This window comes from Leucoraja erinacea, chromosome 31, assembly GCF_028641065.1.
Source record: "Leucoraja erinacea ecotype New England chromosome 31, Leri_hhj_1, whole genome shotgun sequence".
NCBI classification, from domain to species: domain Eukaryota; kingdom Metazoa; phylum Chordata; class Chondrichthyes; order Rajiformes; family Rajidae; genus Leucoraja; species Leucoraja erinaceus.
This window is the reverse complement of record NC_073407.1, coordinates 3,923,416-3,949,055: the sequence shown is the minus strand read 5'-3', so window position 1 is coordinate 3,949,055 and position 25,640 is coordinate 3,923,416. Positions and strand designations below refer to the sequence as shown.

The window sequence follows — 25,640 nt, the reverse complement described above, 5'->3', positions numbered from 1 at the left end:
CCATACTTGGCCAATAAACTTATTCATTCATTCATTCATTACACTCCTATTCCTTACGAGCCGGATGATTGGTGGGAAGAAACTGTTCTTGAACCTGGAGGTAACATTCCAGATACCCGCCACCCTCGGGTCCTTTTTAAATCTTTCCCCTCTCTCTCTCCTTAATCCTCTGCCCTCTGATTCTCTTACCCATAAGAAATGGCCATGGCATTTTACCTTATCTCCCCCGAAGGGCCGAAAGGCACTTATTTTCTAAGTGTCCATGTTTCTATGGGGCACCTGCTTTGTTCGGAGAGAGCAGACACCACCAGTCAGCGGCTCCCATTATCCCAGCTCCGGTGACCATCTCAAGTGGACCCTTGGTACACGTGACAAGAATAGGCCTCTGCATGTGCAGACTGCCCAACTGAGACCACAGCCACAGGGGAACAGGAGCAGATTCTCAGCCTACCTCATCGCTCGACCCGTTCTCCACGCGGAACCTCCCTGCTCTCTGTATGGCTCCGTCAGCATCGCTGGAGATAAGCTGCAGGACGGCAAAAGGAAAATGTCAGCAGTGATTACAAGGTGGAGGAATATTCATATTCAACGTCATCAAGTCAAGACAAGTTTATTCGTCACATACACATACGAGATGTGCAGTGAAATGAAAAGTGGCCAAAAAACAAACAAACAAACAACTAAACAAACTATAAACAGAATGGAACAGAATCACATATTTTTTTACATATTAAATATTGTGGGCGGAAGGAAAAATGGAAAATAAAAATAAAATAAAATTAAATTTAAAATAAAATATCCATACATGTATCCGTACACTGTGAATGGATCGATTGTAATCAGGTATTGTCTTTCCGCTGACTGGATAGCACGCGACAAAAAGCTTTTCCCTGTACCTCGGTACACGTGACACTAAACTAAACTGAACGGCTGAGGCAGCATCTATGGAACGAAGGAATGGGTGACATTTCGGGTCGAGCCCATCTTCAGACTGATGTGCGGTTGAATTCCCACCCCTCCCCCACCCCCACATCAGTTTGAAGAAGGGTCTTGACCCAAAACGTCACCCATTCCTTTGCTCCATAGATGCTGCCTCGCCCACTGAGTTTCTCCAGCTTTTTGTCTACCTTCAATTTCTTCAGCATCTGCAGTTCTTTCTTAAACGTAAACTAAACTGAACTCAATCTGATGCATCCCTTGTAAATCAAAACAATATCCAGAGGGCAGAGGTTTAGTTTAGAAATACAGCACGGAAACAGGCCCTTCGGCCCAACGGGTCCGCGCTGACCAGCGATCTCCGCACATTAACACTACTCTACACCCACTAGGGACAATTTTTTACATTTACCAAGCCAATTAACCTACAAACCTGCACGTCTTTGTAGTGTGGGAAGAAACCGAAGATCTCGGAGAAATCCCACGCAGGTCACGGGGAGAACGTGCAAACTCCTTACAGACAGCACCCGTGGTCGGGATTGAACCTGGGTCTTTGGCGCTGCATTCGCTGTAAAGCAGAAACTCTACCGCTGCGCCACCATGACTGCCCAATACTGGAGTATAATCATGAGAAGTTGGACTTTGGATGGAGCAACTTTAAGGGACAAGGGAGTCAAGATTGTTTAATTGGGAAATGTACCAATGACATTCTTACCTGCTCTGTATCTTTAAACTAAACTAAACCCCCCTTCCCATTCCCATACTGGCCCTCTATCCTGCGAGCCGCCATGGCCAGAGATTCTAAAAAATGCCGTCTCTTCTAAGCTGCTGCTGTTAGTGATTTAAACAGCCCACTGCCTCAGGAGTCCCGTCAGTGGACTGACATTTGGATTAGTATAGTTTCGAGATACAGCAGAGAAACTGGCCCATCGGCCCACCGAGTCTGTGCCTACCAGCGATCTCTGCACAATAACACTATCCTTCACACACTAGGGACAATTTACACTTATACCAAGCCAACTAACCCACAAACCTGCACGTCTTTGGAGTATTATGGAAACCGAAGATCTCGGAGAAAACCCAAGCGGTCATGAGGAGAACGTACAAACTCCGCACAGGCAAGCGCCCATAGTTGGGATCGAACCCGGGTTCCTGGCGCTGTAAGGCAGCAACTCTAGTGCTGTGCCGTCCTGTAAACCGCAGATAAACCGCCATAGGGTCGTAGAGAAGTAAATCATTCCAACGTATATTGAAAGACAACCGTGCAATCTTAGGGAGTCCCTTCACAACAGGTGCATTATTGTCAAATGTGCAAAAAAAACAGTGACATCCCCTTTTGAGTCACCAGATTTGGCGCCGTTTCTAAAGTCATGCGCTGGGTCTTTGACGATATTTCTTTTTTTATTATTAGAAGCCAGTGTACAAAAATATAACCAGCGGCATATGACATTATACAGTTATTGTACAGCTTCAAGTTTGACTTTTCGCCATTGTTAAGAAAAAAGAAGAGAGAAAAAGCAAAAGAGAGAAAAAGTGGATGTGCAATGACAGAACCCCTAGACTACCAAATGGTGGAGCCAAAGAGTGAGTAAGTCAAACGAAATAAGGAAGGAATAGAGAAATATAAAGACAAAAAAGAAAGGAAAAAAAGAAGTGATGATATAGCTGCCTCGCATCCTTCCCCACCCATCACCCAACCCGTAATTAGATTTAACACCAAAGTTGTGTTCTACCCTACTATCCTTGTAATAAATCAATGAATGGTGTCCATGTCTTCGAAAAATGCTCTGGTTTTTCTGCTAAGACAAGTCTAATATTTTCAAGATGTAGCGTCTCAGACATGTTTGTGATCCACATTTTAAGAGTAGGTACAGATGTATGTTTCCAAAATTTGAGTATTCGTTTTTTTGCCGTTATCAGGCCATAATTAAGGAAGTGTCTTTGAAATAATGATAGCTCAGAGCAGGCTTCTGACGTACCTAGAATAATCAATTCCGTGTCGTGCTCCAATTTTGTTTTTAGTGTTTTTGAGAGAATTTCAAAAATTCCTCTCCAAAAATTATGCAATTTTATGCAAGAGGCGAAGGAATGTGTTATAGTTGCTGGTACACAAAAAAGCTGGAGAAACTCAGCGGGTGCAGCAGCATCTTTGCTGATGCAGCATAGATGCTGCTGCACCTGCTGAGTCTCTCCAGCTTTTTTGTGTGCCTTCGATTTTCCAGCATCTGCAGTTCCTTCTTAAACACGTGTTATAGTTGCTTCCTGAAGGAGACTTTTATCACAAAGAGGAGATACATTTGGAAAGATCTTATTCAGTTTAGACATTGAATAGTAGAGTCTATGCAGTATTTTAAATTGAAAAAATGAATGTCTAACGTTAATCGAACAATTGTGTCTATATAAAACGTTTTCTTCCCATCTGTCTTTTAGAATTTTTAGGCCGAGTTCCTCTTCCCAGGTTTTTCTAATTACTTCTGATGATGGGATTTCTATATTTAAAATGGTTTTATACAAATATGATGTTAACTTGTTTGACTCCGAATTTCTATTCATACATTCGTCTAGTATATCGGGCAGCAGAGTTTGGTAGTCTTGGGTATATGTTTTCAGATAGTCTCGAATTTGAAGGTATCTGAAATATTGATTACCTTTCAGGTGATATTTTGGCTGTAATTCTTGAAATGAGAGTTCCCATCTCATAAAGATCTCCGAGTTATTATTGACGATATTTCTTCACTCACTCTTTGACGAACCCTGGCCATTCCACCCACAGATGCTGCCTGACCTGCTGGGTTTCCCCATCAACAGGCTGAGTGGTGCTGATGCTAGTTGTGGAACCACTGGCCAGAGGTGCCTGCACATCATCATCTCCTGGGCTTGCTCACAGCCGTGCTGGAGTCAGCAACATCTTTCCCCTCTCACCTTAAACCCATGTCCCAATGTTCTTAATTTCCCAACTCTGGGCAAAAGACTCAGTGTGAATACACAATCTTAGTTTAGGTTAGTTTAATTTAGTTTAGGAATACAGCGCGGAAACAGGCCCTTCGACCCACCAAGTCCGCACTGACCAGCGATCCATCAACACATCCTACACACAGGAGGGACAATTTACATTTATACTAAGCCAATTAATCTACAAACCTGCACATCTTTGGGATGAGGGAGGAAACCGGAGCACCCAGAGGAAATCCACACAGGTCACAGGGAAATAGTCCAAACTCCACACAGACAGCACCCGAGATTATAGAGTCACAGAGTGATACAGAGTGGAAACAGGCCCTTCAACCCATCAGGATCGAACCTGGGCATCTGCTGCTGTGAGGAAGCAGCTCTACCAGCTGTGGCTTTTTCTTTATTTCGATATGCCTTTGTCTCTAAATAATCAAGGGCTTAGTTTAGTTTAGCGATATAGTGTGGAAAAAAGCCCTTCAGTCCACCGAGTCCATATCAACCATCGATCACCTGTACACTATTTGTGTGTGATTAGACCAGCATCTGTAGTTCCTTCTTACACATTCCTTCTCTCCAGAGATGCTGCCTGTCCCGCTGAGTTACTCCAGCTTTTTGTGTCCATCTTTAGTTTAAACCAGCATCTGCAGTTCCTTCCTACACATGTTGTCTGCTCCTCTGTGAAATCTCCTTAAGGTGTGTCTACTTTGAAGAAGGTCTCCTCCTCTCTCCGACGAGGGTTCAGCAACATCCTCTCTCGCTGCACCCCCTCTGTGATTCCTCCCGACTCTACGACCACGCATTAACCCAGACTCGCTACCACAGCCACGTGTGTTTTCGCGGTGCTTGCCTGCGCCTCCATCTTCTGCCTCGTCGCTTCCAGCGCCGGTTCCAGACATCCTAGTTCGTACCCAACCCGGATCACAGGTACCGACAGTCGATCTGCCGCTTTTCGCAACAGTCCGCCAACTTCATCTACTGTATCCGTTGTTTGAGATGTGGACTCTTATACATCGACGAGACCAAACGCAGACTGGGCGATCGTTTCGCGGAACACCTTCGCTCAGCCCGCCTGAACCAACCTGATCTCCCGGTTGCCGGACACTTTAATTCTCCTTCCCCTTCCTACACAGACCTTTCTGTCCTGGGTCTCCTCCATTGTCAGAGTGAGGTTAAACACAAATTGGAGGAACAGCATCTCATATTTTGTTTGGGCAGTTCACAGCCCAGTGGTATGAATATTGATTTCTCTCACTTCAGGTAGCCCTGGCATTACCTCTCCCTCTATCCCTCCCCCACAATAGTCGCACCAGCTTCTCATTTTCACCCTACAAACAGCTAACATTGACCATGATTTCCTGTATCATCGTTACTTTTTTGCATATCTTTCATTCATTGTTCTTTTCTCTCTACATCACCGTCTATATCTCTCGTTTCCCTTATCCCTAACCAGTCTGAACAAGGGTCTCGACACGAAACGTCACCCATTCCTTCTCTCCAGAGATGCTGCCTGTCCCGCTGGGTTACTCCAGCATTTTGTGTCTATCTTCGGTTTAAACCAGCATCTGCAGTTCCTTCCTACACACTTCACACCTTCCACACCAGGGGCAATTTACAGAAACCAATTAACCTGCATACCCGCACGTATTTGGAGTGTGGGAGGAACCTGGAGCACCCAGAGAAAACCCACGTGGTCACGGATCGATTGTAATCGTGTAATGTCTTTATGTTGACTGGTTAGCAAGCTACAAAAGCTTTTTATTGCACCACGGTTCACGTGCAAATAAACTAAACTGAACTGAACTGGAGAACGTGCAAACTCCGTACAGACAGCACCCGTAGTCAGGATTGAACCCGGGTCTCTGGCGCTGGAAGGCGGCAACTCAACCGCTGCACGAGGATTTAGCGCGACTGTGCAGGGCATGGAGTGGTGTTATGGGCGTTTAGGCCATGGTATATTATGGCCACAGAAACATCTCTACAGACACTAGATGCCGGTTTACACTGATGATAGACACCAAATGCTGGAGTAACTCAGCGGGGACAAGCAGCATCTCTGGAGAGAAGGAATGGGTGACGTTTCTGATCGAGGCTCTTCTTCAGACTGAGAGTCAGGGGAAAAGGAAAGGAGAGATATAGACGGTGATGTAGAACAAATGAATGTAAGATGTGCAAAAAAGTAACGATGATAAAGGAGGCAGGCCATTGTTAGCTGTGGTCTAGGTGAAAATGAGTTGCAGACAATGAGACTCAACAAGATGACTGAAGTTATTACAATAACTTGGGCTGGGGAGGGACAGAGAGAGAGGGGATGCAAGGGTTACTTGAAGTTGGAGAAATCGATATTCATACTGTTGGGTTGTAAGCTGTGTGATGTGTTGTGATAGTTCGGAGTTCTCTGCAATTTCATGAGGAATTGGGCAGAGCCGATGTCAGACTAAGGTGCCATCCATCCAGTTAGGATGCTTGTTTTGGTGCCCATGTAGACATTGGCGTGAATCGTTAGACACATGCCCAATTATCCCAGCCACCAGAGTCAATGTGCTTGGACCAGCACCTAGAGGCTTGAAACTCTCGTTCATCTCCACTTCAGTGCCATTGATACACCTGGGGCATGCACTGTGTGTAGGAAGGAACAGCAGATGCTGGTTTACACCAAAGATAGACACTAAGTGCTGGTGTAACTCAACCGGTCAGGCAGCATCTGTGGAGGGAGGTGGGCAGAAGACGTTTCTGGTCGGGATCTTTCTTCAGACTACTCCTGCAGTCTCCCCTCTGTTGTGGTTGAAGGGAGGCTGCAGCAAAGCTGAGCACGGCAAGCTGCCAGAAACAGCAAGGAGATGCTGGCCAAACTACCCTTCCAAAAGCCTAATGCTCAGCGTGCTGGCCTCCGCAGATGAAGGGAGGATATAGATTCAGGAGCAGGCTGACACAATTCCCCAGCTTGCTCGCAGGAGGTTAGCCTCGTTATTCTGTCTGATCTTTGCAGGGTCCCCAGTACTAGACATCACACAGACCAGACTCCCCACCATCGACTCCATCTACACTTCACGCTGCCTCGGGAAAGCAGCCAACACAACCACAGATAGAGACAAGATGCCGGAGTAACTCAGCATTTTGTGTCTATCTTCGGTGTAAACCCGCATCTGCAGTTCGTTCCCACAAAGACTTGTCCCACCCCGGTCATTCCTCCTTCTCCCTGCTGCCATCCAGCAGAAGGTACAAAATCTTGAAAGCGCGCACCACCAGACTTAGGAACAGCTTCTTATCCTCTGTTAACAGCCTTCTGAACAGTCCTTCCATGAGCTAGGGTACTGTGCGATTCACCTCTACCCCATTGTGGACATTGGACTTTGTCTCTGAAACTGGTGCGCTACAATTCTGAGAACTATATTCTGCACTCTGTATCTTCCCCTTTGCTCTACCGATTGTACTTGAGTTTGACTGGATTGTATTTAGGTACCATGTGATATGTTTGGATAGCGTGCGGAACAAGGCTTTTCGCTGTACCTTGGTATACTTGACAATAATAAATTTAAACCTAAACAGCCCTTCACAGAACATGTATCAGCTAGGTGAGTCTGAAAATGGGGCTTGACCCAAAACGTCGCCCATTCCTTCTCTCCAGATTGCTGCCTGTCCCGCTGAGTTACTCCAGCATTTTGTGGCCACCTTCGATTTAATCCAGCATCTGCAGTTCTTTCCTACACATGTATCAGACTAGAACTGGGTACATTTCCAGGTACTCCGTGCTTTTGAATGGAGAGGAAGAACGGAGAGGGGAGAGATAGATTTCAGTGGAATTGCAGTCTTTGCTTGAGCTCGGTTTAATATATTTGTTTTTTTAAGCATTTTCCAGCAGTTTTCATGTTTTATTCAATATGGTACAGAATTTGTGAACCGGTTGGGTGGTACAGTGGTGCAGCTGGTGGAGATGATACCTCACAGTGCCAGAGACCCTTCCACTACCACTCATGACACACTAGGGCACACTGTACAGAAGCCAATTAACCTACAAACCCGCACGTGTTTTGGATGTGGGAGGAAACCAGAGCACCCGGAGGAAACCCACGCGGTCACAGGGAGAACGTGTAAACTCCACACAGACAGCACCCGAGGTCAGGATTGAACCGATATCCCTGGCGCTGTGAGGCAGTAGATGAAATGCGTAGATGCTGGTTTACGCCAAAGATAGACACAAAATGCTGGAGTAACTCAGCGGGACAGGCAGCATCTCTGGGGAGATGGAACGGGTGACGTTTCGGGTCGCAACCCCTCTTCAAACTTCAGACTTCAGAGTCCGAAGAAGGGTCTCGACCCGAAACGTCACCCGTCCCTCCTCTCCAGGGATGCTGCTTGTCCCTGCTGAGTTACTCCAAAATGGTGTGTGTATCTTTGCTGTGAGGAAGCAACTCTACAAGCTCGCTATTGCCATCCAAGAGCAAATAGTGACAGAATGCCCAGAAACTCAGTCAGGTACATTGCTGTTGTAAAGTGGTGAGTCTCTGGAACTCTCTGCCACAGAGGGTAGTTGAAGCCAGTTCATTGGCTATATTTAAGAGTGAGTTAGATGTGGCCCTTGTGGCTAAAGGGATCAGGAGGTATGGAGAGAAGGCAGGGATGGGATACTCAGCCATGATCATATTAAATGGCGGTGCAGGCTCGAAGGGCCGAATGGCCTACTCCTGCACCTATTTTTCTATGTTTCTATGTTTCTAAAAGAGGGAAGACAGTGATTTATTTTTCAGACTGTACAGTTTGGTGAGTGAACATTCCAGTTGTTCTTGTCAATTTGATTTCTCTTCCGTTGGAATAAAATTGATTTTCTACACGGTTGCTACAAATGTGATTATTTTTCCTGCTCTATTTTAATTGAGCAGAATAGGTAGTGTAATAATGATTGGCAGATGACAGTAGAAAATAATAAAAAAACATAATAACCAGCAATAAATTCAGGAGTAACTATTTAGCTTCTCGTGTTCACTCCACCATTCAATAAGATCGTGGCTGAATATTACCTCACTACATTTTCATGAGCTCATAAATTCACGGGCTCTAGGAGCAGAATTAGGCCAATCGGCCCATCAAGTCTACTCCGCCATTCAATCAGGGCTGATCTATCTCTCCCTCTCACCCCCATTCACCTGCCTTCTCCCTGACATCCGTACTAGTCAAAAATCTATCAATCTCCACCTTAAAAATATCCATCGACGGCCTCCACAGCCATCTGTGGCAATGAGTTCCACAGATTCACCACCCTCCGACTACAGACATTTATCCTTATCTTCTTTCTAAAGGTACGTCCTTTTATTCTGAGGCAGTGCCCTCTGGTCCTAGACTCTCCCACCAGTGGAACCATTCTCTCCACATCCACTCTATCCAGGCCTTTCACTGTTCGGTAAGTTTCAATGAGGTCACCCCCTCATCCTTCTAAACTCCAGAGGTATCCAAATATCCCAAATCTCTAAAATTGAACTGAGAGTAAACCGTGACAATAGGAAAAAAAAAAAACTTATTCAATAAGGGAACAAAAGTCAAAAACTTTTTCACCCAGAGAGTTGTGAACTTGTGGAATTCCCTGCCACAGAGGGCAGTGGAGGCCAAACCACTGGATGGATTTAAGAGAGAGTTAGATAGAGCTCTAGGGGCTGGTGGAATCAAGGGATATGGGGAGAAGGCAGGCACGGGTTATTGATTGGGGATGATCAGCAATGATCACAATTAATGGCGGTTCTGGCTCGAAGGGCCAAATGGCCTCTCCTGCACCTAATTTGTATGTTTTTATGTTTCTATGTAAGTTGAGTTTCTTGTCACCTGCACAGGTATGATGAGGTACAGGTACAATCTTCCTTGCAGCAGTTTCAGTAGTACACCGACAGTCAATACGTCACAGTATTAGTCAGACGTGGGTTTTACATGCCAATGGGAAGAACAAAAAAGCAAAACAACAAGAAGTTAGATCAACAAAAGGTAATGCAAGAGGTGGTGCATAGCGTTGCATTGCTGAGGTAGGATTAGGGTAGTGTGGGACTTCAGGCTCGTGTACCTCCTGCCCGACGGTGGGCGTGAGAAGAGGGCATGGCCTGGATGGTGGGGAACATTGATGATAGATGCCACCACCTTCAGGCAGGGACTGGTGTAGATGCTTTTGGTGGTGGGGACGGCTGTGTCCATGATGGACCGGACCGAGTCCACCACTCCATTGGGAAACTGAGATGACAATGATATAAATGTAATCACCACGGCACGGTGGCGCAGCGGTAGAGTTGCTGCCTTACGGCACCAGAGACCCGGGTTCGATCCCGACTACAGGTGCTGCCTGTACGGAGTTTGTGCGTTCTCTCCGTGACCTACGTGGGTTTTCTCCGAGATCTTTGGTTTCCCCCCACACTCCAAAGTCGTACCGATATGTAGGTTAATTGGCTTGGCATAAATGTCAAAATTCTCCCTGGTGCGTGTGGGATAGTGCTAGTGTGCGGATTATCACTGGTCGGCACGGACTCGGTGGGCCGAAGGGCCTGTTTCCGCGCTGTATCTCCAAACTAAACTAAACAGACAACTTTTATAACTATTTATAACTATAGATGGGGTGGACAAGGTTATGACTATGGGTAGAATGGACAAGATCTCTGATCGTAGATAAACGCCCAGAACATTATGTTTGATAACTACGAGTTTTTTCTCCATTACAAAGACTGCATCGGAGTTGGAAAACTTCAGACATTTGAAACCATGGCAACAAAGCCTGGAGATAGGTTGGTGCACTAAATCTTCAATCTAAATGTTTAGATAGGAACTTTTTCTCATCTTGAAATGCCTCAAAATTAAAACCCCGAACCAGAGACACAGAAGACAGATGTGATAGAGGACACAGCTGCAGAATACATAATGGATCATTACCGTCTGATTTCAGGGGCACACATTGTCTTTACTATTTAGCATGTTTAACAGTGCTGACTGGGGCAAGTGCAGCACGGTTGCGCAGCGGTAGAGTTGCTGCCTTACAGCGCCGGAGACCCGGGTTCAATCCTGACGGAGAGGAGAGCTCTTCAGCGGGTCGTCCACAGAGCGCAGAAGGTAATTGGGACACAGATAATTGGAGGGCATCTACAATACAAGGTGCCTCAGGAAGGCCTTCAGCATTCATAAAGACTCCTCACACCCTTGCAATAGTCTGTTCAAACTTCTACTATCCACCAGACGTTACAAGGCCTTCTACGCCCGCACCTCCAGACTTAGGAACAGCTTCATCCCCAGAGCTATTGCTGCTCTGAACCGGCCCTGATGAGTGCCCCCCCCCACCATGAACTGTCTCCCTCGGATGGTCACTTCGCACATCGATCCGGCACAGACCTATTTGCACTTTATACTGCTTTAACTGGGTTTTTTTTTTCTTGTTTCTCTGGGTGTCTAAGTTTTTAGCTAATTAAGTTATTACATCAGATGGAAGTTGCATACCAAATCTCATTGTACCTCTGTGCTTTGACAATAAAATATATTATTATTACTATTATTACTGGTGCTGTCTGTACGAAGTTTGTACATTCTCCCCGTGACCGCGTGAGTTTACACCGAGATCTTCGGTTTCCTTCCACAATTCAAAGACGTACAAGTTAGTTGGTTTAGTATAAAAGTGTTTTTCTTAACTGTCCCTAGTGTGTGTCAGATTGTGTTAGTGTGCGGGGATCGCTGGTCGGTGCGGACTCAGTGGGCCGAAGGGCCTGTTTCCGCACTGTATCTCTAAAACTAAAAGCTAAAATTGAATGAGTAGCTGGACTCACCACTGCCACCCATACCTGATGTCAAGATGGCTTTGGGACCCAGTGCGTAGGGGAGAGGGTGGGGCCGAGGATGTCCTGGTTGGTTTGCTCCTGGGCCTGGCCATGCTGGCCATCCACGAGTCACGGCGCCAGGCGGAAGAGGACTCTGCCCGAGCCAGCTGCCTGCCCATTTCCCCGGGTTACGTCCGTGCCCGGGTTGTACTAGAGAGGGAAGCCACGCTGTCCACGGGCACTCTAGGGAATTTCCGGGACCGCTGGGCACCGCGGGGGGTGGAATGAATCCTTAACAGGATTGTAAAATAGTATTTAATATTCAGTATTTAAGAATATTTGTGTTACTTTATATTAAGGAGGCGGGTTTGTTGATATTATTTTCTATTGTTCATATTATTGTAACTCTATCGATGTACATACATAACTAAAACTCTGATCTTGTGCAGTTCCCTTTTTGCATTTGTTTCTATTCCCGCAAAACCAGTACAGGATAGCGCTACGATTTTTTTTGCCACCTTACTCACCATTCTCCTGTGCTAAAAGGGCAACAAGTTTTGTTCCGATCAATGATATATTTTAAAAGTTATTAAGGTTTAAAAATCTTAAAAAACACGCGTGGGTTTTCTCGGGGTGCTCCGGTTTCATCACACACTCGAAAAACGTACAGGTTTGTAGGTTAATCGGCTTGGTAAAATCGTAAATTGTCACTAGTGTATGTAGGATAATGCTAGTGTATGGGGTGATCACTGGTCGGCGCGGACATGGTGGGCCGAAGGGCCTGTTTCCGCGGTGTATCTCTAGACTAAACTTCTTTGCCAACAGGTCGGTGTATAAGGAAAGCCTTTCGACTTCTGCAATGGTGCAATGTCTAATTGCTTTTGGTGGGTGATTACGGTAATTACCGAGTTTGCTGACTGCTGATAACCAGCTTAAAGCTACAATTAACATCTCTGCAAAGAAAAGCTAAATTACAAGAGGCATCTTTGCCTTGCTCTGCAGTCTGTCACCCGAGACCTCTTTTACCTCATTAAAAATTCTGCAGCATTCAGAAGACTCCATGCATATTTTGTTGAGATTTTGGTTTCAACTGAAAAGTGCTGGTCACTCAGAGGGTCAGGCAGCATCTATGGAGAATGTGGAGAGGTGATGTCTCGGGTTGAGACCCTTCGTCAGACTGGTTTCACCTTGTTGAGGGAAATAGGGTATGTTCTATATGTTCTATGCACACACATGAGGAGCATCCTGATGGTAACATTATTTCATCTCGGTCACAAGGAGAACATGCAAACTCCGCACAGACAGCACCCGAGGTCAGGATCGAACTCAGATTTCCGGTGCAACCCAATGGGATCCCTTTTCGAGGCTTAGATATGGTCTACAAGAACTTGGAGGTTGAGTGCGGCACGGTGGCGTAGCTGGTAGAGTTGCTGCCTCACAGTGTTAGAGACCCGGGTTCAATCCTGACCTCGGCTGCTGTCCGTGTGGTGTTTGCACGTTCATTGTCATTGGTGAGACCATCCCACCATGGGTACTGACTATAGTAGGGATCTACGGGTGTCGCTGCCTCAAGAAGGCAGCCAGCATCATCAGAGACCCACACCATCCTGGCCACACTCTCATATCAGCCCTGCCTGATATCAGAGTCTGTGGAATTCTCTGCCTCAGAGGGCGGTGGAGGCAGGTTCTCTGGATGCTTTCAAGAGAGAGTTAGATAGGACTCTTAAAAACAGCGGAGTCAGGGGATATGAGGAGAAGGCAGGAACAGGGTACTGATTAGGGATGATCAGCCATGATCACACTGAATGGTGGTGCTGGCTCGAAGGGCCAAATGGCCTACTCCTGCACCTATTGTCTATTGTCTATTGATGTGCGGGTTTGTAGGTTGATCAGCCTCTGTAAATTGTCCCCAGTGTGTAGGGAGTGGATGAGTGGGTTAACATGGACCCAGTGTGAACGGGTGATCGATGGTCGGCATGGACTTGAGGGGCCGAAGGGCCTGTTTCCATGGTGTATCTCCAAACTCAACTAAGCGTCCAGCCAGAGTGGTCCTGCATGGTGGGCATGTTTCAGTACTGTATCTCTGAAGTAGATTATACATGGCTTGCGTGTGTAGTTTGGTGCCAGGTTGCCTGCATGTCAGTGTAATTAAAAACATAAATCTTCCCCTGTCTGTGAAGCTCTTCAGGATGTCCAGACAACATAAAAGTCGTTGCAGAGGCAGATCTTTAGCATTAAGTAATGAGTGGAGCTGACATTCATAAATCCAAACCAGTTTTTCTCCAGACCCTTTCAAAACCAGTGAATGAAAAATTCGGAAAGTGACTCATTGTGTAGTAAAGGTCGCAGTTAAACAGAACATCGGATATCGCCTATTCCTTCTCGACAGAGATGCTGCCTAACCCGCTGAGTTACTCCAGCATTTTGTGTCTATCTTCAATATAAACCAGCATCTGCAGTTCCTTCCCATACTTTGGGTTAAAGGGCATGGTGGCGCAGCGGTAGAGTTGCTACCTCACAGCACCAGAGACCGGGGTTCGATCCTGACTGCGGGTGCTGTCTGTACGGAGTTTGTACTTTCTCCCCGTGACCGAGTGGGATTTTTCCTGGGTGCTCCGGTTCCATTCCCACATTTCAAAGATGAGCAGGTTTGTAAATTAACTGATTTCAGTAAAATTATAAATAGTGTAGGATAGAACTCATGTTCAAGTGGTGACCGGTCGGTCCAGACTCGGTGGGTCGAAGGGCCTGTTTCCGCGCTGTATCTCTAAATACTAAAAGTCTGAATTGTAAAGGAACAACGTGACAGCTCTGGAGATCACATCAACTTGAGCAAAGATTCAAAACAAACACAATGATGAAATCGCTTTTTTTTTGACAAGTAAAATGTTTAATTTTGGAATTGAAGAACATTTGTGGGAGGAGAGGCAAGCTGCTGGCGAGGTCATGGAGTACCTCAAAAGGTACACAAAAATGCTGGAGAAACTCAGCGGGTGCAGCAGCATCTATGGAGCGAAGGAAATGGGCAACGCATCCGCTGAGTTTCTCCACCTTCGATTTTCCAGCATCTGCAGTTCCTTCTTAAACTCATGGCGTGCCTCCCTGTGTAGGTAGGAGGATGATTAAATATGTTAAATCCCAGCAAAACATCCCACCCACACCACTACAACTTGAATGATCACGAGACTAAATCAGGGCGGCACGATGGCGTAGCTATCCACAACCTGCAGCCTCACAGCATCAGAGACCCGGGGTGTAGACACAAAATGCTGGAGTAACTCAGCGGGACAGGCAGCATCTTTGGAGAGAAGGAATGGGTGACGTTTCAGGTCAAGACCCTTCTACAGACTGATGTCAGCAGAGGGGGCGGTACAGAGATAGAATGTAGTCAGAGACAGTAAGACTACTGGGAGAACTGGGATTGGGAAGGGGATGGAGAGAGAAAGCAAGGGCTGTCTGATGTTAGAGAAGTCAATGTTCATACCGCTGGGGTGTACCTATGCAAAATATGAGTTGCTGTTCCTCCAATTTGCGCTGGGCCTCACTCTGGCAATGGAGGAGGCCCAGGACAGAAAGGTCAGGTTGGGAAAGGGAGGGGGAGTTGAAGTGCTGAGACCACGGGTTTGATCCTGACCGCTGGAGCTGCCTGTACGGAGTCTGCATGTTCTCCCTGTGACCGCGTGGGTTTCCTCCTGGTGCTCCGGTTTTGTCCCACAACCGAAAGACGTGCGGGTTTGTAGGTTAATTGGCATCTTTTGGCAGTGTGCAGGAAGTGGATGAGAAAGTTGGGATATCATAAAACTCATGTGGAAAACTGCAGATACAGAGAGTTAGATTTAGATCTTAGGGCTAAAGGAATCAAGGAATATGGGGAAATAGCAGGAACGGGTATTGATTTTAGATGATCAGCCATGATCATATTGAATGGCGGTTCTGGCTCGAAGGGCCGAATGGACTAGTCGTGCACCTATTTTTCCATATTTTCTATGTTCTACGCTGGATTACAAAAAAAAGAGACGCTGCTAACTCTGGAGAACACGGAGATGTGAGGTGAGGTGTTCGGATGAGGATCATTCTTCAGACTGATTATAGAGAAGGAAGAAAGCTGGAAGAGAGGTGAGGGCAGGACAGAGAAAGTGAAGCTGGATACAGGTCAGAGCTAGTGAGATGGGTGATCGATGGGGCAGGACCGAAGGCCTGTTTGCTGCTGAAAGTGATCACTAGCGTTGGATCAACTATGGTTCTACAGCAAATAAAGTGAGTTTAATGTGTGAACGATGGTAGTATCTGAGCACTGGACAGTGGGCCGAAGGGCCAACTTGCATGCTGACCAAAATGCCCCTCTAAAGTTAGCATCACTCAAAACGTTTAATATTATGGATCAAAACATATGGGCCATTTTATAGTACTGAAGATGGCATCCGAATAAAGTCCCCCACGCAAGTTTGTCGAGAATGTGTGACCCTGTAGTTACTCCAGCACTTTGACAGAGAGTATTAATTTTGTCAGACGGACACTGATATGTCACATCAGCTCTGTGAAACCCATTATGAACCACAACTAAAAAGTTCGGCATATAAATAATGTCAAATAAGTGGGCAATAATAGCAGTGGTGGTATCCCGTGCTAATTCTGCTACCACCATCTAGGTATGTTACAAAACCTACCTGAATCGTCGATGAGAATCTGCCCCCAGGCCGTGTGTGTGATTTTGGCGCTGTTTAGAGGGGGCAGGTTTAAAACGCGATTTTTACTAGGCTGTTTCAATCGAAAATGTCCCCCACCCTGTCGCAAAAGGTATTATTGTTTGTCGAGAGATCTCTCAACCCTGACCTCTCGCTGAGGGTTTTTAAAGCAAACAATTAAAGGTCCAGTACCTTATTTTGAGCTTCTTAAGACTCTGTATATAAAGTTTTCTATAGGAATAGTTTTTTTTTGGGCTCTCATATGTCCCGCAGTAACGGCACAATCCACTACATGTCGTTCTACGTTGCAGCAGCACACTAGAAAGCTGATTTAAATTGACTTTAATTTACAGCAATTGAACACTAAATTCCTTCCATTTGGCCTATAAATTGATGTAAATGAGTTCTAAAAATCATGTTTTATTGTTCGGCATATATTATTTAATGTCAAATAAGTGGGTAATAATAGCAGTGCTTTAATTTAGGTCCTCCAAGTAAGATTATTTATATTTGTTTCACCATGCCATCATAACTATTTCAAGTTAAAAGTTGATGGTTTGGGCACTGATTGTCCTCCTTTGTCCAGGATAGGGACAAGATGACGGGTATGAAAATGGCCAACCTTGAGATATGAAATGAATTAGGTGTCAAATTAAACTTATTGTTATGCTTTATCTGATGGGATAAATTGCAGACTTGATTTTTTAAATCTCAAAATTTTGTAACATTGCTACACCATCATCTATTGCAACAAGTTCTCACTATTTGTCATCGTTTTCAGGACGGCCGATGACAGCGATGTCAACCTTTGAAACATGGAAGGTGGACACGAAAGAAGACGTTAGCAAAGTCTAGAATAATGTCCTCAAGCCTCATGTGGTTCAGAGCCTATTTGGTATAAACCTGCATCTGCTGTTGCTTCCCATCACACTTTAATATCCTTGTACCTGGTAACGTAAGAGCAAAATTCTGCTGATACCTGAAATCTGTAGTAGAAGAGGCACGGTGGCGCAGCGGTAGAGTTGCTGCCTCACAGCGCCAGAGACCCGGGTTCGATCCTGACTACGGGTGCTGTCTGTATGGGGTTTGTGGTGGAGGAGGAGGAGGTTTACCAGAATGGTGCCTGGATTAGAGGGTGTTAGCTACAGGGAAAGGCTGGACGGACTTGGACTGTTTACTCTGGAATGTCAGAAGTTGCGGAAAGGCCAAACAAAAGTATGGAAAATTATGAAAGGCACAGATAGGTTTAGACAGTCAAAACCATTCTCCCAGGATGGGAATATCAAATACTAGTGGGCATAGATTTAAGGTGAGAGGGGCAAAGCTTACAGGAGATATGCGGGGCATGTTTTTTTTTACCCAAGGGGGAGTGAGTGCCTGGAGTGTGGTGCTGGAGGTGGTGGTGGAGGCAGGTGCCACAGTGGTGTTTAAGAGACCTTTAGATAGGCTTAGGGAATGGAGGAAAATGGCGGGCAGACAAGGAGTCGTCTTGGGATCATGTTGGGCACAGACACTGTGGGCCGAAGTGCCGGCTCATGTGTTAAACTGTTCTATGTTCTACGTTCTGTGAAAGTGGAGCACCCGGAGGAAATCCACGCGGTCACAGGGAGAACGTGTAAACTCCACACAGACCACACCAGAGGTCAGGATCGAACATGGGTCTCTGGCGTCGTGAGGCAGCAGCTCTACCCGCTGCGCCACTGTGTCGCCACAATAAAGAAATATAGCCCCAATTTTTTTTAAAGTGCCTTATTCCTCTCTCGGGCATTTCCAAGTGCAATGTCCGTAAGTGCATCCAACCAACCCATGCTCAAATGATGTATGTGTAGGAAGCAACTGCAGGTGCTGGGTTTACGTTGAAGATGGATACAGAGTGCTGGAGAAACTCAGCGGGACAGGCAACATCTCTGGAGAAATGAAGTAGGTGACGTTTCGGGCCTTCTTCAGACAAAAAGTAGAGGGAGGCGGGGGGAAATGGAGGTGGGAACAAAGCAAGACTGGCAACACATGGCCCCTGGAAAGGTGGAGCCCATAATGGCCCATTGTTGGCTGGGGAAGATGTGATAACAAGAGGCGGTGAATCTGTGGAATTCTTTGCCACAGACGGCTATGGAGGCCACGTCAATAGATATTTTCACAGCAGCGATAGATAGATTTGTGATTAGTACGGGTGTCAGGGGTTATGGGGAGAATAGGGTTGAGAGGGAGAAATAGATCAGCCATGATTGGATGGTGGAGTAGACTTGGGCCGAATGGCCTAATTCTGCTCCTATCACTTATGAATTTATGAAGGATGTGAACAGTGGAACTGGTAGGATGACTAGCTTGGGGGGAGGGGGAGGGGGGGGGGAGGGTTTGTGTAGCCATCTGCTGATGCTTACTGCATGCCAACACACCACGATACAGAGAAACATGAAGCAATAACGATGGGATATGTAAGTACTGCTTTAATGAGTGAAAATCCTAAGCAATAAAGATGCAATGGTGACAGTTTTACGACCTCACCCAGGTGCTTATTGTGACCTGTCTAGTCACCAAATAACTGGGCTGAGGTGCCAACTGTGTTTTTCTTTGATAAGGCTGCTTTGGAATGACTGTCTCTCTTGCAGATAAAACAGACGTGTCGTCAAATGCCGAGGCTCTGGCTGGGATCCTGGACTCGACAGATGGGTTGCATCTCACCTTCAAACCTCAACAACATTCGGCTTGGCAAGATTTGGCAAACGGGGCAGCACGGTGGCGCAGCGGTAGAGTCGCTGCATTACAGCGCCAGAGACCCGGGTACGATCCCTACCACGGGTGCTGTCTGTATGGAGTTTGTACGTTCTCCCCGTGACCTGCCTGGGTTTTCTCCGAAATCTTCGGTTTTCCTCCCACACTCCAAAGACGTACGGGCTTGTAGGTTAATTGGCTTGGTATAAGTGTAAATTGTCCCTAGTGTGTGTAGCATAGTGATAGTGTGTGGGGATCGCTGGTTGGTGCGAACGGCTTTTTTCCGCACTGTATCTCTACATTAAATTAAACTATACTAAACTAAGGTAGCGTGAGTGCAGTGCCTTACGCAGGGCAGGGGAATCAAGAACCTTGGGACATGGGTTTAAAGTGAGAGGGGAAGGATTTAAAACAAACCTGACAACCTGGAAATAGGCCCTTAGGCCCCATCTACGCTTGACCCACCTGCCAGCATTTGGCGCACAACCCTCGAAATCTTTCCTATTCATGTACCACGGGTTCTCTCTGTACGGAGTTTGTACATTCTCCCCGTGACCTGCGTGGGATTTCTCCGGGATCTTCGGTTTCCTCCCACACTCCGAAAAACATACAGGGTTGTTGGTTAGTTACAATACAATACAATTTATTTGTTGTCATTTGAACCTCTTGAGGTTCAAACAAAATTTGGTTTCTGCAGTCATACACATAAGAAAAAGAACCAAGACACAACACAGTTTACACAAGCATCCATCACAGTGAATCTCCTCCTCACTGTGATGGAAGGCATGGTAAGTAAGTCTCGCGGCCATTAAAGCCGCGCCGGGCGATGCAAGGCCACGCTCCGGGTCTTGGTGTTGGAGCCCCCCGGCGGGCGCTAGCAAGCCCCACGGCCGTTAAAGCCGCACCGGGCGAAGATGTAAGGCCCCGCTCCAGGTAATTTTCAACCCCGCGACTCGGACGGGAAAAGTCGCCGTTGCGGAGGTCCCGAAAAGCGGCCTCCCACCAGGGAGCCACGGTCTCCCGATGTCACTGTCCACCAGACCTGCGGCTGGAGCCTCGGAATCTCCGGGGTCAGGCCGCAGCAGCGCGCCACCACAGCTCCTCCCGCTCCGAACTCGGCCAGCTCCGCGTTGGTGGGTAAGTCCGCAGGCTCCGCGACTGGAGCCCCTGGTCATTCCGTTTGGGACCGCCCATGGTGCTAGGCCCCAACGACAACGGAGCCCCGACAGGGAAAAGGTCGGGTTCTCCGTGCAGGGAAAAGATTTAAAGGTTTCTCCCACCCCCCGCCCCCCACACACATACTCAGTTTAAAAAAACCCACTATAACTACATTTAAACAAGACAAAAAAGAAAAAAAGACAGACGGACAGCAGAGGCCACTGCGACATGAGTCTCGCCGCCCACCCACAAGAAGATTGTAAAATGTCCCGAGTGTGTGTAGGATAGTGTTAGTGTGCGGGGATCGCTAGTCGGCACGGACTCGGTGGGACGAAGGGCCCGTTTCCACGCTGAATGTCTAAACCAAACTAGGTCTACCCGTCTGGATACACATTCTTGTTAACGCAATCACCTTCTGCTGAAACAGGAAATGTAATTATCCAGTAATTGGAATTAAACAATGTAAATTAATAACCATGCAGAAGGGGGAGATTTCCCGTTGAATCATTTCATTTGGAATGAGCGGACAATGCAGATTAAGCTACAAATCTGCCGCATCTCTGCTGCTTGAACAGATGGAACACAGGGCGGATATTCCCATCGCAGACATAAAATGCTGGAGTGACTCAGCGGCACATGCAGCATCTCTGGAGAGAAGGAATGGGAGAAGATCCGGGTCGAGACCCTTCTTCAGACAGACGTCAGGGGAGAGGGAGACACAGTGATAAGGAAGTGTGAGATGTGAAAACGAGACAAAGGGGATGGAGATCAAGGAAAATGAAGAGTAGATCATTGTTAGCTAGGAGAAGGTGACAACAAAGCAAACTGAGATAAACGTTTAACCAGGAGGACAGTCAGGCTGAGAAAGGGGAGGGATGGAGAGAGAGAGAAAGCAAGGGTTACTTGAAATTAGAGAAGTCAATGTTCATACCGCTGGGGTGTAAGCTGCCCAAGCGAAATATGAGGTGCTGTTCCTCCAATTTGCGCTAGGCCTCACTCTGACAATGGAGGAGGCCCAGGACAGAGAGGTCAGTGTGGGAATAGAAGGGGCAATTAAAGTGTTGAGCAACTGGGAGATCAGGCAGGTTTACGCGGACTGAGCGGATGTGTTCAGAGTTCAGCCATACCGTCACCTCCCAACACCGCGCCTGCCTTGGGCACCAATGGTTCAATGAGAATTTATCGTCATGTGTACCCTGGTTCAGTGAAATCCTTTGCTTTTGCACAAAGTGCGCAACTCACACACTGAGACACACACGGCACGGTGGCTCAGCGGTAGAGTTGCTGCCTCACCGCGCCAGAGACCCGGGTGCGATCCTGACTACAAGTGCTGTCTGCACGGAGTTTGCACGTTCTCCACGTGACCGGTGTGGGTTTTCTCCGGGTGCTCCGGTTACCTCCCACATTCCTAAAGCGTGCACGTTGATAAATTAATGAGCCACCGTAAATGATTCCAGAGCCTTCCTGGATTACCCGTGTTGCCGGACCGACAGAGGTCATGGCCTCTGAGAGGAGTCCACCGGTACCGGAACGTTCCGTCTGGGCCGACGGGGGCCGAGATACCGACTCGCAACGACGGCCTCGGAAGTCGGCTATGGGAACGGATCTGCCGGCTGCGGCTGGGCCGGAGTTCCAGAGCCCCAGCCGTAGGGGGAAAATCTGACCCGCCGATCGGACACAAAAGTCCCGATGAGCTAGAGATCAGCCTCCTCACCCAGCCAAGGCCCTACGTTTTCAGGTGACTTCCAAGTGAGAGATTTCATCCGCTCAGGTCATTTTGTCCAGATTAAAGGAGTTCCCGGACCGTCAGTTTTTGGCGGACCTGCATTTGTATTTCTGTAACATTTGCCTCTAGTGTGTAGTTAGAGGATGTGAACATAGAACTAGTGCGAGGAGGTGATTGATGGCCGGGCTGGGCTCGGTGGGACGAAGGTTCTGGTTTCCGTGCTGCATCTTTTAATCAATTCAATCAATCATGCCTGATCCAACCTTGAACTCATCGCCTCGCTCCCCATAAACCTTGACTTTCCTGAAGACCTCAAATCTATCCCGATTCTGAATAAATTCAATCACGCAGCCTCCGCAAGTCCCTGGGCTACAGAAATGCTCAGTCAGAGCCTTTCCTTCAAGAGCAGATAAAATGGGAAATTAGACCTCGGAAAAGCCTAGTCCTGATTATTTAGAGATACAGAGCGGAAACATGCCCTTCCATCCCCGCACGCTAACACTATCCTACACACACGCGGGACAACTTACAATTATACCAATCCAATTAACCTACAAACCTGTACGTCTTTGGAGTGTGGGAGGAAACCCATGCAGGTCACGGGGAGAAGGTACAAACTCCATACAGACAGCACCCGTAGTCAGGATTAAACCAGGGTCTCTGGCGCTGTAGGGCGCCGCCGCTACATCACTAGACGTTCTTTTCACCATTGAGTAGAATTTATGTGCAATTAATGTTTTTGTGTGTTTTGTGTCTATGTAGTTGTGATGCTGCTGCTGTAAGCAGGATTTTCATTGTACCTCTACCTCACTGCACTTGATATATTTTCGATGTATTGTTTATTCTGCATATGCCCATGAACTCAACTAATGACAATTAGTGCCCTGCAGAGATATCATCGAAGATGCACGCATCATGATTCAGGCACCCAGTGCCTTCCACCTTACGGTCAAAACTAGAACAGGGTAAACCAGGAGCTCCCTGCGGCTTGGAGAACTGGTTTAGATGCCGCAGCTGGCCAACTAATAACATGGGTCAAGGGGTTTACAGGGATCGAGGTGTAGCAGGTATAGCGGGCTACAGAGATTGGGAGGGGTGAAGGGGCAGGAGGAAGTTTACAGAGCGAGGGAGGGTTAGGAGACAGACACATACATGGTCAGACAGACAGACAGAGAGGGGCAGACATGGTGGGAGAGATAGACATAAAGACAGACAGACAGACAGACAGACAGACAGACAGACAGACAGACAGACAGGACAGACAGACAGACGGGAAGGGAGGCCGATATAGTCAGAAAGGCAGACACACATGCAGGTTACTGCTCCACAGACACTGCCTGACCTGCTGTGTTCCTCCAGCAATTTGTGGCTGGAAGGTTCAGTCAGACAGACATAATCTGTGGGTATGAGGGTGCCAGACATGTTCAGGGGTAAATAAGCACTCCCTGACTGGGGCTGTTTAGTTTACTGTAGAATACAGCATGGAAACAGGCCCTTCGGCCCACCAGTAGACTACTGAACAAAGATCAACCGTTCACACTAGTTCTCTGGTATCCCAGTTTCACATCCTGCACTCTAGGGGTCATTTTACCGACACCAATTAACCTGCAAACCCGCACATCTTTGGGATGTGGGAGAAAACTGAGTGCCCGTAGGAATCCCATGGAGTCACAGGGGGACACACAAACTCCACACAGACAGCACCCAAAGTCAGGATTGAACCCGGGTCTCTGGCGCTGGAAGGCAGCAACTCTACCACTGCGACACAATGCTGCCAGGTCGACAGAGAGGGAGAGAGAGACTGACAGTAAGTGTCTGGCAGATAGTCAGAGTGGGAGAATGAAAGGCATGGAGACACAAACAGAGCACAGATAACGTCAACAAAGGGAGATAAAGTGAGGGAGAGACAGCAAGCAGCGGGAACAACAGAAACCGATGGTGATACACACACAGAAAGCTGCAGTAACTCAGTGGGAAGATATGACAGGGATTGGTAAAGGACAAGAGAGAGAGACACACACACATGCAGGCAGACAGAGACAGATAGAGACAGACAGACAGACAGACAGACAGACAGACAGACAGACAGACAGACAGAGACAGAGACAGACAGACAGACAGACAGAGAGAGACAGACAGACAGACAGACAGACAGACAGACAGACAGACAGACAGACAGACAGAGAGAGAGAGAGAGAGAGACAACAGACTGACAGAGAGAGAGAGAGACAGAGAGAGACAGAGACAGAGAGAAAGACAGAGAGAGAGAGACACAGAGATAGAGAATGACAGACAGAGAGAGAGACAGAGACAGGGAGAGAGACAGACAAAGACAGAGACTGACAGAGAGAGACAGAGACAGACTGGGATACAGACAGAGAGACACACAGAGAGACAGAGAGAGACAGAGACAGGGAGACAGAGACTGACAGAGAGAGACAGACAGAGGGAGGGGGAGAGAGGCAGAGAAAGAGAGACAGTGAGACAAGCAGGGACAGCTAGTGATGAACAGAGGGTGAGTGAACAGAAAGTGGCTGATGTAATGGTGGAGAGAAGCCTCAGGCTAGAAACCTGGGCCTATGAGCTTGTTGAATGTCCAGTTCTTTCCTACCGCTGAGCGATGGGATCAAGGGCAGGAACACCACGTCTATGGTCCACCATGAACCAACACCGTGTCTCATGCATGTGCAACTGCCTTGCCCTTCCATAAGTACCATGTTCATATCTGTAGAAACTCCTGCCCAGACAATCAGATGGATGGAAAGTCCATTAGACAGACCAAGGACCCCCCCCCCTCCCCTCTCAGCAGTTCCACCGATCACACCCTTGTATCCCTTCATTATTGCCTCTTCTCCAGCCATTACGGTCCCCACCCTTCCACGTCACCTTTTGCTGGCCCTCATAATCAAGGGCGGGTCGCACCCTGGCCACTCCCACCTCTCCTCTCTCCCTTCGGGCAAGAGGTACAGAAGTAAGAAAAGGCACACCTCCAGATTCAGGGACAGTTTCTTCCCAGCTGTTATCAGGCAACTTGCCAGGACTTGTGGACTGTGCTATAGGGAGAGGTTGAGTAGGCTGGGACTCTATTCCCTGGAGCCCAGGATGAGGGGATATCTTATAGAGATGTATACAATCATGAGAGGAATAGATCGAGTAGATGCACAGAGTCCTTGCCCAGAGTCGGGGAATCGAGGACCAGAGGACATAGGTTTATTGTTAAGGGGAAAAGATTTAATAGGAATCTGAGGGGTATGTTTTTCACACAAAGGGTGGTGGGTGCATGGAACAAGCTGCCAGAGGAGGTAGTTGACGCAGGGACTATCCCAACATTTAAGAAACAGTTATCTGTAGGAAAGAACTGCAGGTGCTGATTTAAATCAAAGGTAGACACAAAGTGCTGGAGTAACCAGGCGGGACAGGCAGCATCTCTGGAGAGAAGGTATGGGTGTCATTTCCGGTCGAGACCCTTCTTCATCATCTGCCTCGCTTGTCTGCAGGTTAAGAAAAGCTGCATTTAATATTTAGCAACTTGAGACCAGTTTGGAATAATGGACCAGAGGGGGAAATATTATGCACAGGTTGCTTCAGTTATTTGGTAGGTTTTTCATTCCAATGTCATTCTAAAAGTAAAGTGAGGTCTGGAGCCTGAAGCAGAATGTGGCACGTTGGCACAGCGGTAGAGTTGCTGCCTTAGAGTGCCAG

At 47.3% G+C, this 25,640-nt stretch overlaps 1 protein-coding gene across 1 annotated transcript in view; it reads right to left on the bottom strand.

Annotated features, from left to right (window-relative positions):
• garnl3 (GTPase activating Rap/RanGAP domain like 3) overlaps window positions 1-25,640 on the bottom strand; it is a 266,990-nt gene that overhangs the window by 179,426 nt on the left and 61,924 nt on the right. Inside the window, exon 3 of the mRNA XM_055659725.1 lies at window positions 452-526. Coding sequence (XP_055515700.1) covers window positions 452-526 — 75 coding nt within the window. The remainder of the gene's footprint in view (window positions 1-451; window positions 527-25,640) is intronic.